This window comes from Diceros bicornis, chromosome 25, assembly GCF_020826845.1.
Source record: "Diceros bicornis minor isolate mBicDic1 chromosome 25, mDicBic1.mat.cur, whole genome shotgun sequence".
In the NCBI taxonomy this organism is placed as follows: Eukaryota; Metazoa; Chordata; class Mammalia; order Perissodactyla; family Rhinocerotidae; genus Diceros; species Diceros bicornis.
The window spans coordinates 22,872,674-22,889,205 of record NC_080764.1 but is presented as its reverse complement, the minus strand read 5'-3'; the positions used below and the strand labels follow the sequence as shown (position 1 = coordinate 22,889,205).

The window sequence follows — 16,532 nt, the reverse complement described above, 5'->3', positions numbered from 1 at the left end:
TGCCCTGGCCGGCTGGTCTTTTCGGTCTTCCTCCTCCCTTGCTCTTCTTCCCCAGTCCCTCCCCTCCCCTCCCCCTCCCCTCCTCTGGCTCCAGGCTTTGAGGCCGCGCGGGTGGAGGAGGCTATGGAGTAAGTTGGCCACGGCGGCCAGGCGCCGAGGCTAAGCCGGAGCAGCCAGGAGGCGTTTGGGGGGGCGGGGGAAACGAGCCCCAGTACCGCCCCTCCCGGGAGGAGAGAGGAAGAGGTGAGTGACCGCCCACGGGCACCGAGCGACCTCCCTCCCCGGCCGCGCTCCCCCATGGGCTCCCAAGGCCAGCGAGGTGGGAATGGGGAAGGACCCGCGCCCCGGGTAGGCCTACCAAGGGCCCCGGGGTTGGCGACTGTTGCCTGGTGACGGGCCTGCGGCTTGCGGGCTGGGCTGGCGGGGCGGTGGGCGCCCGCGCGAAGCCGGGCTGGGGGCGCAGCGAGCTCCAGGGAGCGGATCCGGGAGGCCCGAGTGCCCCGAAGAGGCCTTAAAGCGGCGGGAGACCCGGGGCCGGAGCCGTCTGCCGGAGGGAGAGCCCCCAGCTCCGACTCGGGAGCTCGGGTTTCCGTGGTGGAGACCTCGGTTCTCTTTTGGGAAATTGGACACTTCTCCGGGACTGGGTGAGACAGCTCCCCTCAGTTCTGAGGTCCGCCTCTGATAACCTGGTTACCAACCACGACCCTGCCGCCTGGCGTCGTTTTCTGACAGCAGCTATAGTTCTGGAACGGACGGTTATTGTGTGTGAGGTGGGTGGGGCATGTGTTTTGTTGATGCTAAAAACCCCCTCGGTGGCTCCGGCACTCTTGTTTTTCTAAACCGGAGAGAAAGGATGGAGGAAGGTTTAGACCAATAAACCTTGCAAAAACTTCTTGGGGTCCAACTGAATATATACAGATGATGAGTAATTAAGAAGACCAATATTGTCCAGTCAACCCTTATAACAATCTTCATGAGACTCCAGACTCAAGCGACTTAAAAGCTCTATGTCAGTAGTGACTTAAAATTGTCAGTTGCAGACTAGTTTTATTGTAGATCAAATTCAGTAGTTATCTGTATGATGACTTTTTTTTTTACAAATTGGATTCTGTGAGTAAGAAGTTTTCTAAGTCACATTCGCATGCCTCTCCTGGAAAATTAATATAGTTTAACTAAAATTCTCCAAACTAGCCTGTCACTGTAAAACCTGATGATGTTCTGGTAATGGCTTGAAAGTCTGGTGCTTGAAGCTTCCTTTTGGACTCTGCAGGCTTTTTTTGTTTGGCTTCCTGTCTTATTCTAATATTAATTTTAAAAATTTAAAAATGATTTATCAGCTGATTGTATAAATAGACTTCTTGAGACAATATTAAACTGTAGTCATAAAAGATTCTTTTGAGAGATTGTGTAAAGGAAATGAGCCACTGGTAAAGACATTCATTTTGTTCAGATTTGCTTTACATACAGGCAGAAACCTGTTCTTTTGTCTCTAAGATCCGTAAACACCCAATAAAATAAATTCAGGCGCATTGTACTTCCATACAATGGACTATTTCTGTACAAATCAACCCTATAATTGGGAATAACGACTCACACCCACATGTTTGAAATTCATGATTTACCCCCCAAGAAAAATGGGTCTTCTTATTGTGTTTAACTCAAGTGACTAGCTTCATCATCCATCCCTTTCTATAGGAGTAGAAGTTAGACAACTTCTCTCTCTCATGCTTTATATCAGTCTCTCATGAGATCCTGTTGATTTGGCCTGGTGATTATCTCTTGAGTCTGTCTGTTCTTCATCTTCACCACTAGTACTCTAGTTCCAGCCACCATCTCTTATCATCTCTCATCTGAAGTATCACAAGCCTCCTGTTTGTGGTCTTCGTACATTTACTGTGGTGCCCTTTGTAGTTTTCTACGCCAGACTGAGTGACTTTTTCAAAATGCAGATCTAATCACATTGTCTCCATGTTTAAAACCCTTCAGTGGCTTTTATTGTTTTTAAGAGAAAGTAAAATCCTTAACAGCCAGTTTGGACCCCCCTGATTGCCTTTCTAACCTCATCTCCACAGTGCTTTCTGGCATTTCTTTCTCCCCTAGTCACCTGTTCTTTCTGTTGTGCTTCAGGTACATAGCTTTTGATTATGATGCTTCCTCTGCCTGGATATGTGCTGCTTTTCTTTTTCATCCTGTTAATGCCTGCTCAGCATTCAGCTCACTTCATGAAAGACTTTCCTGATTAGGATAAATTCCCCTAATTATATGTTTTCATGACACCATTGCAGAGTTGCCATATTTATTAATAGTTAATAAATTAATGATATGTTCCTCATCTCCTAATACTGTGTAAGTGCTCAATAAATGTTTGATAAATGAATGAATCCATTGAATGCTTACTAAACGTACCAGGAATTGTACTAAGCATTTTACGTGCGTCATCATCTTTAATCCTCACAACAATCACTTGAGGTATGGGTGGCATTTCCCCCTTTTTAAAGATTAGAAATAGTGTTAGAGAGGCTACTTGGTGGTCACAGTGCTAGTAAGTATTAGAACTGGGATTTGAACCCAGGTTTCCTTACCACTGAAGACTGTGTACTTAATCATGTAACACTTAATCTCACCCTGTGCATCAGAATCACCTCGGGAGCTGCTCAAACTGCAAATGCCCTGACTGCACATTTGTAGATTGTAATTCCAGAGGTTTGAGGTAGTACATAAGCATCTGTATGGTTTAAGAAGTTATCCAGTCATTTAGATGTTATTAGATGTATTTAGATGTTCGTCAGGGTTTGAAAACCACGGCATTGGAGTTTGAAAACCATTGTCTTAGATAACACTTCAGTGCTTTATGAGTTTTGGTTTTCACACATTGTACTACACTTTATTTCAGATTTTATGTGTTCTTAAATCAAGGAAGAACTGTAGACCTAAGAAAGTGACCTTAGTGGTCACTTAGTCTAATTTTCTACTCTGTTATTCCTTTTCCCCCTTCTCCAGCTGGAGGGGCTGAGTAGTGAGATACTGCCACCCCAGTGCTGCTACTTTTTTTAAAAAATTACAATTTCAAGAATCTGATTGACTTCCTGTAGTAAAAACTACACTAAGTAACTGGGCTGGATGTGCCTTTAAAAGAGTTGAATGTAATCTCTCCTCAAATCTTACTTATTGTTCAAATTACTAATTTGATATTTAAGCATATGTTGCTTTGTAATCTCTTATGTTACCTTTTAAATCTTATTGTACAATGGTCTTAAGTTTGTAAGCAGTGAAACTGGATGTTTTACTTCTTGTTTCTCCTAGTGCACCTAGCATAGTGCTTTCCAGTTAGTAGGTACCCAATAATTTGTTGTGGATGTGTGCTTCGTTGTACCTTGCTAAGTCTCTTTAATTCTTGTTTATTTCTTAAATCGGGTTTGTCTCCTGTAAATAATCTGTTCTAGCTCAACTGATAATAATTAGATACTTTCTGTAGTTGTAAAGAGAATGATTGTACTCAACTGGTATAATCTTTGTTTTCTAAATAAGATTAAACATGACTTCTCTGTAGGCCAAAGAATGGTATTAACCATTTTTTAAAAACTATATCTTTTTAAAACTTCTAGTAATCTCTGAGTGCTCCCACAAGAAAAAAAACATGTATTTCAAGAATATATCTCAGGATTATCTTTCTTACATATAAACATAAGCACTGCATATAGGAGGGTAGGTACAAAATTTTTCCCCAAATTTTATGAAGCATTTTACCAAAAGTATTTGTCGTGTTAATGTAGTTCTTATTTCAAATTACAAAATTTCATTTTCTGAATACTTAACTATATAAATAACTGTATAAGTGGTATTCTTTTATTTTCAGGCATTTACATAGGAATCTCAGACCCTTGTCCCTCTTTAAGAAATAAAACAGTCTATTTTGAGTTCATGTATATTTATTTGTGTTATTGTTCTTTGTAGTCAGTGTCTATTATTTTGTGTTTATTGAAAGTCTAGTCTCTTTTAGGTGCCATGAGACTAGCAGTTACTAAACATGATTTCATTGTCAGAAGTTATTACAGTAACGTTTTTATTTGCATTACAGTATTTCCAACAAAAATGCAAGCTAATTCTACTTTTTAATATTTTATTCTTAGGGAAGTAAGGGACTTGTTTTGCAATTGTGTCACTTGAAAATTGTGGAAGTTTTTTTTAGCATAAATATAATTTTACCTACTATATTCTTGGTATATCTGGAGTTTATGAGTAGGCAGACCTGAAAGAATTGCCAGTTCCTTTCAGCTGCCTGCCATCAGGTGCCGTAACACTGAACCCACCTTCTGCCAGGTGCATGTAAAATCTAGTATTAGAACAGATTCACCTCTGGTTCTACTAAAAGCTAAGTGATGGCTGAGCCAGATGGTAAAGAGAGAGAATCTTGGGATCATACTGAAGCTGCCCCAAATCTTACTTTGGCTGAGATTTAGGAGGGGAAGATGATTGAATTTCAAGTGAATTCTACTAAATGTTGTACAAGGGGAAATGGTTTATATGATAAATATTTCTGTCATTTATAACTTTGTCTTTGGAAAAAATAGGCTCATTTCTTTATTCATTAATCAAGTGAAAATTTGAAAAGCTGTCATTTTAAGGAAAGATATTTGGACTCTAGGTTTCTTACATGTTAAAAGGCAATTGCTAATGATTCAAAATCTCACTTAAGTTCAGTTCTTATTTTACAACCCCATTCAGATCATTCTGTCCTTAGCCTTCTGTTACTCTAGTGATATACTTATTCTTCTTGAGTCTCCTTGGGTAACCTTTTTCAAGCCCACAGTCTTAACTACTATACTGCTTATATGCTCATGGTGCCCAAATTTTTATCTTCAATCAAGACATTTTTTCTATGTTTTTGACCTGCATATTTAAAAACCTACTAAATATATCTCTATATGAATGTCATTCAGGCATCTCAATGTCAACCTGTCCAAAATTGAGTTCTTCCTCCCACCAAACAAACAGTTGTCTCCTATTAGTCCTGCCTTGGTAAATGGCTTCACTCTCTACCTAGAGTTTGAAATTGGAGACCTGATTGGGATTCCTAGTTTTGTCCCTTTCCTTTATCTGATTGGTCACTAAGTTCTTTTAGTTCTCATATTTGTTTCTTAATTTTTCCTTTCTTCTCCTTACTGCTATTTCCTTAGTTCAGCAACCTCTCCCTCTTTTAGAATTTGCTTAAAATTTGATGTGTAATACATAAAAGTGCGTAACTAAGTTTAATATGTAATTATAAAATAAACATCCATGTAATTAGCACCTTTGAAACCCCCCCTCCACCCCTCATTTATTCCGTCTTCCCTGTCCCTATTTCCAAGCGTCCTTTCCTTTGTTTTCTTGCTTTGTATATATTCTAAATTATATATATATCATCCCTGATCTACATATTGGCATTCTCTTCAGTCTTGCCATATTTCCTACTTCCGCCCCTAGTATATTTTGCACTCTGCTTGATGGAGTGATTGATCCTCTTAGTCATGCCTGAAACCTTTCTGTGCCTTATCATAGCTTGATTTCTTACTACTTAATGCCCATGGTGATCAGGCTTTTCTAAGTCTCCTTTGCCATACACCTCCTTTTCCTCCAGCTTTTATCTGATCTACTTTGTGTTTACTTTGTGTTTTTACTCCTACACTTCTCCCACTCTCTATCTGGTTCACTCCTACTCACCTTTAAAGACATCTCATTACTGCTTTTGAGAAACTTTCTTCTGTCTGTTCGTCTTCTTTCTGCTCCTATAACACTCTGCATGTGTATTCTGTGGCATTTTATCACTGTACGCTAATGCTATGTTTGGTTTACTTCTCTGTCTTTGCCCCTTTGATGGATGGCTTATTTTGCCTTTACTTCTTTCTTCCCCATTTTCTTATGTGGTGTCAGGTACATAGTGGGTACTCAATAAATACTAAATAATTCACCAGATGAATTTCCATGTCTATTCCTACCTGTGTACACTAGTGTTGACTCTTTTTGTTTGATGGATAGGCATCTCAAATTTGAATATTACCTCTGAAAATATCCTTTGTTTGCGTACTGAACTATTTGTAATTTTCAAATCACATCATAGTCTTCCTCTCCTCCTTGTCTTGGCACGTGGTAATCCCCCTTTCTGGAATGCTCTTTCCCTTTTTTCCTCCCTGAAAAACATTTCATTTTTGAGCCCATCTTTGTGTTCTCATAGCATGGTACATTCATACCTCTAGTTAATTGCTATAAATCTTTGCATGTCTGAATCTGCTACTAGACTGAGTCCCTAAAGAACAGAAATATTTCCATTTATATCTGTATTCTCAATGTATAGTAGTCGTGTGGCATGTAATATGTAGCTAGTCAGGCAGAGTTAGAGGAATGGATATGTGGGTTTTAAATAGGGTTTTTGCGTCCCTTCACCTCCGCATCAAAATCAGCAGCAGATGTTCATAGAGAACAACTTGGCATAGCAATAAATGTTTTCATAATGCCGATAGCAATGTTTTCTCAATGCTTACAGAAATGCAACATTAAATTAAAAAGGGAAAGTGAGTCTCTGTTCCTGTTTACAGACAGTTTAAATCTTTAATAGAAGAAAGCAGGTTATATTTATGTAAATATAATTTAAAAGAGAAAACAGGATACAAAACTAGTACTACCTTAGTCCAGTGGCCTTCCAAATATGTTTGCTTGTATATTCTCTAAATAATTTTGAAAAACAATTTACTCCTTTGCATGTTTTTAAGTTGATGGCATCTGAAGTTTTTCGTCAAGAGTTTAGATAGTTATAAAGGATCTAACTTCTAGATTGTCATATATTGTGATTATGTTTTACTTTCATTAAAACCTTGTAGTTTTTGCTTATTACTTGAAATAAACTTGTTCCTATACATCCCTGTGACTGCGATCTTATTTCTTAGTTATAATTCTATGATAGATAAGGCATGAGGTCTTGCTTTTTAATATTTGAGCTGGAAGAAATAAGGCACAGCCCCCTTCAGTATTTCTTACTTTTTTTTTGCTTTCCTCTTAAGGGACTTTCAGGATTAATGCATTCTCAAATTGCATTGTCCGTACCCTTCCAAAGTTTTTTATACCCAGGGTTATGCCCCATAATAGGATTGGGATAGCTGAGAAAAATACTTTCGTCAAGTGGGAGAAAATTGTGAAGAAAGAAAGAGTTGGTTTAGGAAAATTTATAGGACACAGACTTGTTCTCAGGCAAATCAAATTTAGGAAAGAGTACACGTGCGTCTTATTTTGTTCTCTTTATTGCTTTGGCTAGGATCTCCATTAGAATATTGAATACAAATGGTAAAAGTAGGTATCGTTACTTTGTTCCCAAACTTAGGGAGAACGTGATCAATCTTTTATCTTTAAATATAATATTAGCTATAGGTATTCAAAGATGCCATTTATCAGGTTGAGGAAGTTCCTTTCTGTTCTTAGTTTGCTGAGAGTTTTTACTATGAATGGGTATTGAATTTTGTCACAATTTTTTTCTGCCTTTACTGGGATGATCATATGTTTTCTTTTCCCCATTATTCAGTTAAAATGGTGAATTACATGGATTTGTTTTTGAGTGTTAAATCAACCTTGGATTCCTGAGATAAATCTCACTTGGTCGTGGGGTTAGATTTGTTGGATTTGATGTGCTAATATTTTGTTAAGGATTTTTACATGTTGTTGAGGGATGTTGGTATGTGGTTTTCTTGTTATGTTGTTATTTGGTATGGCATCAGGGCAATATTGACTGTATAACATGAATAGAAAGTGTTTTATCCTCTTCTATTTTCTGGAAGAGCTTATATGACCTGATATTATTTCTTCCTTAAATATTTGATAGAATTCAACAGTGAAGCCATCTGAGCCTGGAGTTTTCTTTGTGGTAAGGGTTGTGGTTATGAATTGGATTTCTTTTATATAGGATTTTGGTAGTTGTAGCTTTCAAGGAATTTTTCCATCCCATCCAGGTTGTTGAATTAATTGGCATAAGATCATTCATAATGTAATATCTTATTCATTTAGAATCTACAGAGTTTATATAGGATAAGAATCTGTAGGGTTTCCTCTATCTGTGATTTTGGTCATTTGCGTCTTCCTCTTTAAAATTTTTTTAATATAGCTACAAGTTTATCTTTAAAAAAAAAAACAGTTTTTGGGTTCCTTGATTTTTCTTTTTTATTACTCTATTAAATAGAGTATTAAATTACATTAAATTTAGTTTGTTTCATTGATTTCTGCTCTTTATTTCCTTCTTTCTACTTATTTTGAGTTTAATTTTCTCTTTTTTTCCTAGCTTCCTAAGGTGGAAGCTTAGACCATTGATTTTGGATTTTTTCCACCCTGATATAAACATTTAAATCTATAAATTTTCCACTAAGCACTACTTTACCTACATCCCTCAGATTTTTAAATTTTCATTCACTTCAAAATATTTTTAAGTTTTCTCTGTGATTTCTTTTTTAGCCCTTGGGTTATGTAGAAGTGTTGTTTAATTTCCAGCTATTTGTATGTTTTCTAGATTTTTATCCACTATTGATTTCTAGTTTAATTTCATTGTGGTCAAAGAATATCTTTTATATTATTTCAGTAGTTTTAAAAATGTTGAGACTAGTTTTATGGCCCAACATATAGTCTATTTTAGTGAATGTTCCCTGTACATATGAAAACAAAATGCATTCTGCTGTTGTCAAGTGTGGTGTTTTAGGTCAGGTTGTTTGATAGTGTTATTCAAGTCTTATTTATCCTTACTGATTTTTTGTCTATTTGGTCTATTTGTCCACCTGTTACTGAGGGAGGACCCTTGAAGTCTCCAACTATAATTGTGGATTTGTCTGTTTCTTCTTTCAGTTCTGTCAGTTTTTGCTGCATTTATTTTGAAGCTCTCTTATTGAGTGTGTGCACATTTAGGATTGTTATCTCTTCTTGATGAATCGACAGCTTTGTCATCATGAAATATCCCTTTGTCTTGAAGCCTGTTCTGCCTTTTATTTATGTATTTATTTATTTGAGGAAGATTGGCCCTGAGCTAGCATCTATTGCCAATCTTCCTCCTTTTTTCCCTTTTTCTCCCCAAAACCCCAGTAGATAGTTGTATGTCATAGTTGCACATTCTTCTAGTTGCTGTATGTGGGACGCCGCCTCAGCATGGCTTGGCGAGTGGTGAGTAGGTCTACGCTCTGGATCTGAATCGGCGAACCCTGGGCTGCCGAAGCGGAGCACGTGAACTCTGCCACTACACCACCAGGCCGGCCCCTGCCTTTTATTAATATAGCCTCTCCAGTTTGGTATATTTTCACATTCTTTTATTTTTAAATCATCCTGTAAACTGGGTTTAAAGTGGGTTTCTTGTAAGCAGCGTATAATTTGGTCTTGCTTTTTTATTTAGTTTGACAGTCTCTGCCTTTTACTTGGAATTTTAAATCATTCACACTTAATGTAATTATTTATATGGTTGGATTTAAATCTACTACCTTGCTATTTGTTTTCTACTTGTCACATTTGTTCCTTCTTCCTTTCTTTCTCTTTTCCTGTTTCTTTTTGTATTGATTCAGTTTACTTTAGGATTCCATTTTATTTCCTCTATTGGCTTTTTAACTTTAACTCTTTGTTATTTTAGTTATTACTCTAGGGTTTATGATATGTTGCCACAATTTACCTTCAAATGATGTTATACTACCTCACATATAATGTTAGAATCTTTCAAAAATATACTTCCATTTCCCGTCTCCTGTCCTTTGTTTGTTTTGTCATAGTTTTTACTTCTACATATATTATAAGCACAGTACATTTTTGTTATTTTTGCTTTAAATGATCAGCTGTCTTTTAAAGATAATATGAGAAGTTTTTTATGTTTCCATATAATTTTTATTTCTATTGTCCTCCATTTCTTTTGTAGATTCAGATTTCCATCTGGTATCTTTTTCCTTTTGTTTGAAGAACTTCTTTAACGTTTCTTATAGTGAATATCTGTTGGCAACAAATTCTCTCAGATTTTGTTTTCCTAGAAAACATCTTTATTTCACATTTATTTTTGAAAGGTTTTTTTTCCCATGGCTTATAGAATTCTAGGTTGACAGTTTCTTTTAGCACTTTAGAGACCTCTTTTAGTTGTTCCCTGGCTTGCATAGTTTCTGATGAGAAGTCTGGGGAAAATTCTTATCTTTGTTCCTCTATATATAATTTGTTTTCTCTGGCTGCTTTTAAGATTTTTCTGTTAATCACTGATTTTCAGCTATTTGATTTGACTTGTCTAGGCATGGTTTTCTTTGTGTTTATTCTGCTTGTGGGTCATTGCATTTCTTGGTGCTTTGTGTAGTTTTCATCGAATTTGGAAAAATTTTGGCCATTATTTTTTCAAATATTATTTCTCCCTTTTCCCCTCATTTTTGAGATCTAGTTTTATATGTTAGACTGTGATATTGTTCCACAGGTCACTGAGACTTTGTTCCTTTGTTTTTTCAGCCATTTACTCTATTTTTGGGTTTCATGAATCTTTTTTCCTATGCTGTCTAATGTGTTAATTACATCCTCTGAACTTTTTATTTGTGACATTTTATTTTTCATTTCTAGAATTTTCCTTTGGGGGTGTGTGTGTGTGTGTGTACGTGTGTGTATGTGAGGAAGATTAGTCCTGAGCTAACATCAATTGCCAATCTTTCTCTTTTTTCTGAGGAAGATTGGCCCTAGGCTAACATCCATGCCCATCTTCCTCTACTTTATATGGGATGCTGCCGCAGCATGGCTTGACAAGTGGTGTATTGGTCAGTGCCCGGGATCTTAACCTGTGAACCCTGAGCTGCCGAAGCGAACCCGTGAACTTAACTGCTATGCCGCTGTGCCAGCTCCCCTTTTGTGTTTTTTTTTATGTTCCATTTCCTTTCATTATGTTCATGCTTTTCTTTAGATACTTGGACATATGATAGCTTTTTTTTTTTTTGTGAGGAAGATCGGCCCTGAGCTAATATCTGCCAATCCTCCTCTTTTTTTTTTTTTGCTGAGGAAGACTGGCCCTGGGCTAACATCCATGCCCATCTTCCTCTACTTTATATGGGATGCTGCCACAGCATGGCTTGACAAGTGGTGCGTTGGTGCTGCATGCCTGGGATCTGAACTGGCGAACCCAGGGCTGCCGCAGCGGAGCACGCGCACTTAACCGCTTGCGCCACCAGGCCGGCCCCTGTGATAGCTTTATAATGTCTTTTTTTGTTTTGTTTTGTTTTTTGAGGAAGATCAGCCCTGAGCTAACATCCATGCCAATCCTCCTTCTTTTGCTGAGGAAGACTGGCCCTGAGCTAACATCCATGCCGATCTTCCTCCACTTTGTATGGGACGCTGCCACAGCATGGCTTGACAAGCAGTGCATCGGTGCGCACCCGGGATCCAAACCCAGGCCGCCAGCAGCAGGGCACATGCACTTAACCACTATGCCACTGGGCTGGCCCCCTTTTTAATGTCTTTGTTGCTAATTCTATAATCTGTCATTTTAGAATCTGTTTTTATTGACTGATTTTGGTCTTGATTATGGTCACATATTCTTGGCATGTCTAATGATTATTATTATATTAATTATTAATTGTGAATGTTATATTGTTTCTGAAATTTTTTTTGTCTTCCTTTCGTGAGTATTAACTTTCATTCTGGTAGGCAGTTAAGTAATTTATGGTTAGTTTGATCATTTGAGGCTTGCTTTTAGTTTGTTAGGGCAGTTTTAGAGTAGCTTTTACTCTAAGAACCTTTATCTTACTACTACTAGTAAGATAAAGTAGAAACCTCAGGCGTGGTCCTGAGGTTTCTACTGAATGCCTTTAGTGATCAGTGAGGACTCGGCATTCTAGTTGGTAAGAAATTAAATGATTTGCAGTCCTTTGTGAATTCTAGAACTGTTCGGCTCACGACTCTCTAGTTGGTCCTTGCATGACCTGGTGGAGTTTCACACTATGTATGTGAATCTTAGTAGTCAACAAAGCATCAAGGGGACCCCTATGCATATTTTTGGAGCTGTTTTTCAGCATAGTTCCCTTCTCTTTTTTCCTTTAAAATTTTTTTCTTTTCCTTTTTTCCCCTTCGCTTTGAAATTCTATCCCAAACTCCCAGCCACCTCAACATCATTGAATTCCAATTTGTCTCCTCAACTCTTAACTGAGCTAGACTGCTGCTTGGAATTCTGCTCTCTGCTCTGTGGTTTGTGGTGTGCCTCTAGCCAGAAAGCTGGAACAATCATAGGGTTCACCTTGTTTGTTTGCTTTTTCACTGGATCACATGCTTCTTCAATGTTTGAAAGCATTTATTTTGTCCAGTCTCTAGTTGTTCAAGGTGAGAGGGTAAATTCAGTCTTTGTTCCACCATCATGGCCAGAAGTATCGGAATTTTAAAAATATTTTATGACCTATTGCTTGCTTGTGCTTGTTTTATTGTCCTTTTGCTATCAATGCTTTTCTTTTAGAAAATATTCTCAAATGATTTTATACTTCAACAGTAATTATTTTAATAGTGAACAAAACTTTTATAAAATACAAGTTTATTGCTTAGTAAAGTATTATTCTTTCAGGATTTATATGGTTGTTTTTAGTGTGAAGAAAGATTCAGATCTCTATAACACTTTAAGTCTTGAGGGGTCCATGTTACATAGTTGAGCAACATTCATGCCAGTGTCAAGTGTGAATATGTCTTTTCTCTTCCTGGTCTTTAACAATTAACATTGAAAGGAACAGTTTGGTTCTTAGACTTAAATTTGAACTCATGTATATTGGGTTCTCTGAAGACAAATGAAAATGTAGCTTTTATCTCTATAGGATTGTTTTGGTAATTGTTTGGGGATATGTTAAGCTTGTCAGACTAAATAACGAATGTTAAGTGCTTAAACAAGTAAACACAAATGATCAGTGCTCCTCTATCCCGTGTATTTCTAGGTAACTATAACTACCCAATATTGCAGCCATGGAGTCCATGCTTAATAAGTTGAAGAGTACTGTTACAAAAGTGACAGCTGACGTCACTAGTGCTGTAATGGGAAATCCTGTCACTAGAGAATTTGATGTTGGTCGACACATTGCCAGTGGTGGCAATGGGCTAGCTTGGAAGATTTTTAATGGCACAAAAAAGTCAACAAAACAGGTAAGTTTTAATTCAGAGTCCAGTTGGAAAAAACACATATGTTAATAAGTACCATAACGTGCACATGTGCATTTTTATGTCAAGAAATGCCAAAAGTAGTGGGTTCTTTAGTTCTTATTTCATCCACTGAAGTCATACTAAAACGAATGCTTTTAAACATGTCATGAATCTCCTGGTTACAAATATATTGTTTGATATAACATCTCACCTTATGATTTAATTTTGCTTAATTAGTAAAATAAACTTATCAGTTGAGTAAATGAGTATATTAGATTTTAATATTTAGCAAAGCGTATGTTTTAGAATAAAAATTGTTGGGCCAGCCTCAGTGGCCTAGTGGTTAAGTTTGGTATGCTTTACTTTGGCGGCCTGAGTTCGGTTCCTGGGTGAGGACCTACACCACTCATCTGTCAGTGTCCCTGCTGTGGCGGCAGCTCACATACAAAAAGAAGAGGATTGGCAGTGGATGTTAGCTCAGGGCAAATCTTCCTCAGCAAAAAAAAAGAAGAATAAAAATTGTCATGTTCCTTTTCATATTTGTCAATAAGTCAATGCATTAAATGCATTCTTACTTAGTGCAGTCTTATTCCCTCTTTTATTCTATAGCCTTCTAGAAAATAGACTTTTATAGTATTCTTTTGTGTTTAACCTGATAGTTTTTACTATCAGAAGGGGATACATTTGTGGGACAGAATCAGTAATATGTTTTGCGTTTTATTGATTTCAAAGTTAATTTTTTTTTTTTTATAATTTTTATTGATTTATTTTTCCCCCAGAGCCCCAGTATATAGTTGTATGTCATAGCTGCATGTCCTTCCAGTTGCTGTATGTGGGACATGGCCTCAGCATGGCCAGAGAAGCGGCGCGTCAATGCGCGCCTGGGATCCGAACCCGGGCCGCCAGCAGTGGAGCGTACACACTTAACCACTAAGCCACGGGGCCAGCCCTCAAAGTTAATTTTAAGACTAACTGTTCTTCTAGTGAAGAGTAATTTGAATGAGTTATTTATTTATTTTTTTTGATTTGATGTAAAGGACCAACAGATGGTTCTTAGAAATGTGATGGATAGTTAGTATTAGATTTTACTATTAACTTTCTGTTGGAATTGTTGAAGAATTGAAAAATCTCCAGATTTAAAACCTCTATAGAAATATGTTCTTTAAAAAGAAAAATCATTGTTTCCAAAAGTGCTTTTACTTCCCTGCAAGTGAAACGTATGGATTGTAAGACATATGGAACTTAATACACGTTTTCTAATGACTAGCACAATCATGCAGTTGTGGGTATGCATTGTTTGTGGCTTTCCCAAAATCAGTTTATTTCCAAAACAGGTATTTTAAAGACTGAATTGTCTTTGGTTATCCTTTTATGAAGTAGGAATCTTGGTCCTTTGATAGATTGCTTCTATGTGGTTTGTACCTGACCTGTAAATCTTGTTTTTATTGCCATCTGGTTGGAAGTCTTTAAATCCAGAGTTGATCTGTATCTTAAATGCTGATTGATTTGTCATTTTTGAACATTGTTTTCTCTTTCAATTCACCAAGAGCTCATCCAAAAAGTAAGTGGTTTCTTGAATATTGACTACTTAAAAAGCTATTAACGAGGTCCTGAAGTTATGTAAATGACTAACCTCCAACACTAGTGCAGATTGCTTTTGCAATCAATTATATAAGGGGAAGAATGAAAGAACACTAAATTTTGCATTAGTTATTAAGCATGTGGTAACACAATAGTGTCTTTGTGCTTAGCCAAAAGAGTTCTAGGTGTTTGTGTTTATATCAGTAGTTCATATGCTGAAATCCTCTGATAAGGCTGGAGCTTCTGTTGCTGCTCATAGAACATGAGAACCGGACGCAAATAATAGATAATTGATTAGATATTGCACAAATAATACAGCAGTTCTCAACTGCTGACTGCCAGAACTGGGTTCTCTTAGGAAACTTTACTATATTCTTTTTTTTTTCTTCAAATTTATTGCTTTGAGGAAAAAGATAGTTTTGAAATGTATCAGTGCTCTCTGTGGATATGGTTTTGAATTTTCTTCCTTTGCCTCTTTCAAACCTCAAGGGTCAGAACTGAGTGTCCTGATACTCAGTTCCTGAGCCAGTCTGGATACTGGCTAATTCCTTAAGGAATAGCTGAGTCTCTAACCACCTTGGCATTGAAGGTCTTATTTTAATTTCTGCCTTAATTGAAAAAGTTTTAATTATTTTTCAGTTGCCTCATTTTTATTAAAAGGGATTTATAGAAAATAGATAATCTAGAATTGTGTTTCCAATATGGTAGCTACAGGCTACATATGGCTGTTTCAATTAATTAAAATGTTTCCAATATGGTAGCTACAGGCTACATATGGCTATTTCAATTAATTAAAATTAAATAAAATTAAATTCAGTTCCTTAGTTGTATTAGTCACATGTGGCTAGTATTACCATATAGGACAATGCAGATATAGAACTGTCTATCATCACAGAAAGTTCTTTTGGACAGCATTGATCTTAGAGGAACAGAGAGAAAAATAATGGAAAAGGATAATCTTCTTAGTCTTTTTTTCCCCCAAAAAGGGACGTTGAGACTGAGGGCATCTTTCTTACCCTCTCAGCCTTTCTTGATCTAGCATACAGTGTACCTAATTCCAGTTATGTTTTATAGCAGAATATATGATCTTCAGTTTGACTTTGACTTTGAGGTAAATATCGGGTTAGGGACTTGGGGCTAGGAAATTCTCATATCTAGTTTTAATAGTTAAAAATATAAAAGTGTTTTGTACTGCTGCATGACAGTGGAAGAAATACCATGATATTTAAGCTGTTGTATTTAAAGTTTACATCTTGTTCTCCTCAAACATATTTCACTTTTTTTTTACATGATCCTCAAGAAAAGTATTGTAATACAACGTTGTCCAAAAAAACAGCAACAAAAATACAGCAATATTTCCAAGTTAAAAGAATCCTTGTATAAGTAGTATTTTCAAGATTTGCATACTCTTTTAAAGGTTATATATGTATTTTTTCCTAGGGTTTTTTCAAGTTCACATTAGTACAAGATGAATTATATTTATAATTTTCAGTGTATAGCTTTTCACTTTTTAATCTAAATGTTTGAAAGCCTCTGAGAAGAGTAGTAATAACAGAACCTACAGAATAAATGAAAAAAAGTACGTATTGGTGAAACCTGGAATGCAGCAAGATAAACAAAAAATTGGTAGGGGCTGGCCCCATGGTGTAGCGGTTAGGTGTGTGTGCTCCGCTGCTGGCGGCCTGGGTTTGGATCCCGGACCCACACCGACGCACCGCTTGTCGGGCCATGCTGTGGCGGCGTCCCAGGTAGAGTGGAGGAAGATGGGCACAGATGTTGGCCCAGGGCCAATCTTCCTCGGCAAGAAGAGGAAGATTGACATGTATGTTAGCTCA

General features: G+C 37.0%; 1 protein-coding gene across 4 annotated transcripts in view; it reads left to right on the top strand.

The window, feature by feature from the left end:
• The first annotated feature begins 17 nt into the window (after positions 1-17).
• The window catches only part of SCYL2 (SCY1 like pseudokinase 2), a 68,386-nt gene continuing 51,871 nt past the window's right edge, over positions 18-16,532 (top strand). Inside the window, exons 1-2 of one of the 4 annotated variants that reach the window (XM_058568578.1) lie at positions 18-243; positions 12,915-13,119. In XM_058568578.1, the coding sequence (XP_058424561.1) occupies positions 12,943-13,119 (177 nt within the window). In that variant the 5' untranslated portion in view covers positions 18-243; positions 12,915-12,942. The remainder of the gene's footprint in view (positions 244-12,914; positions 13,120-16,532) is intronic. The other 3 variants (XM_058568579.1, XM_058568580.1, XM_058568581.1) reach the window with 3 other exon arrangements.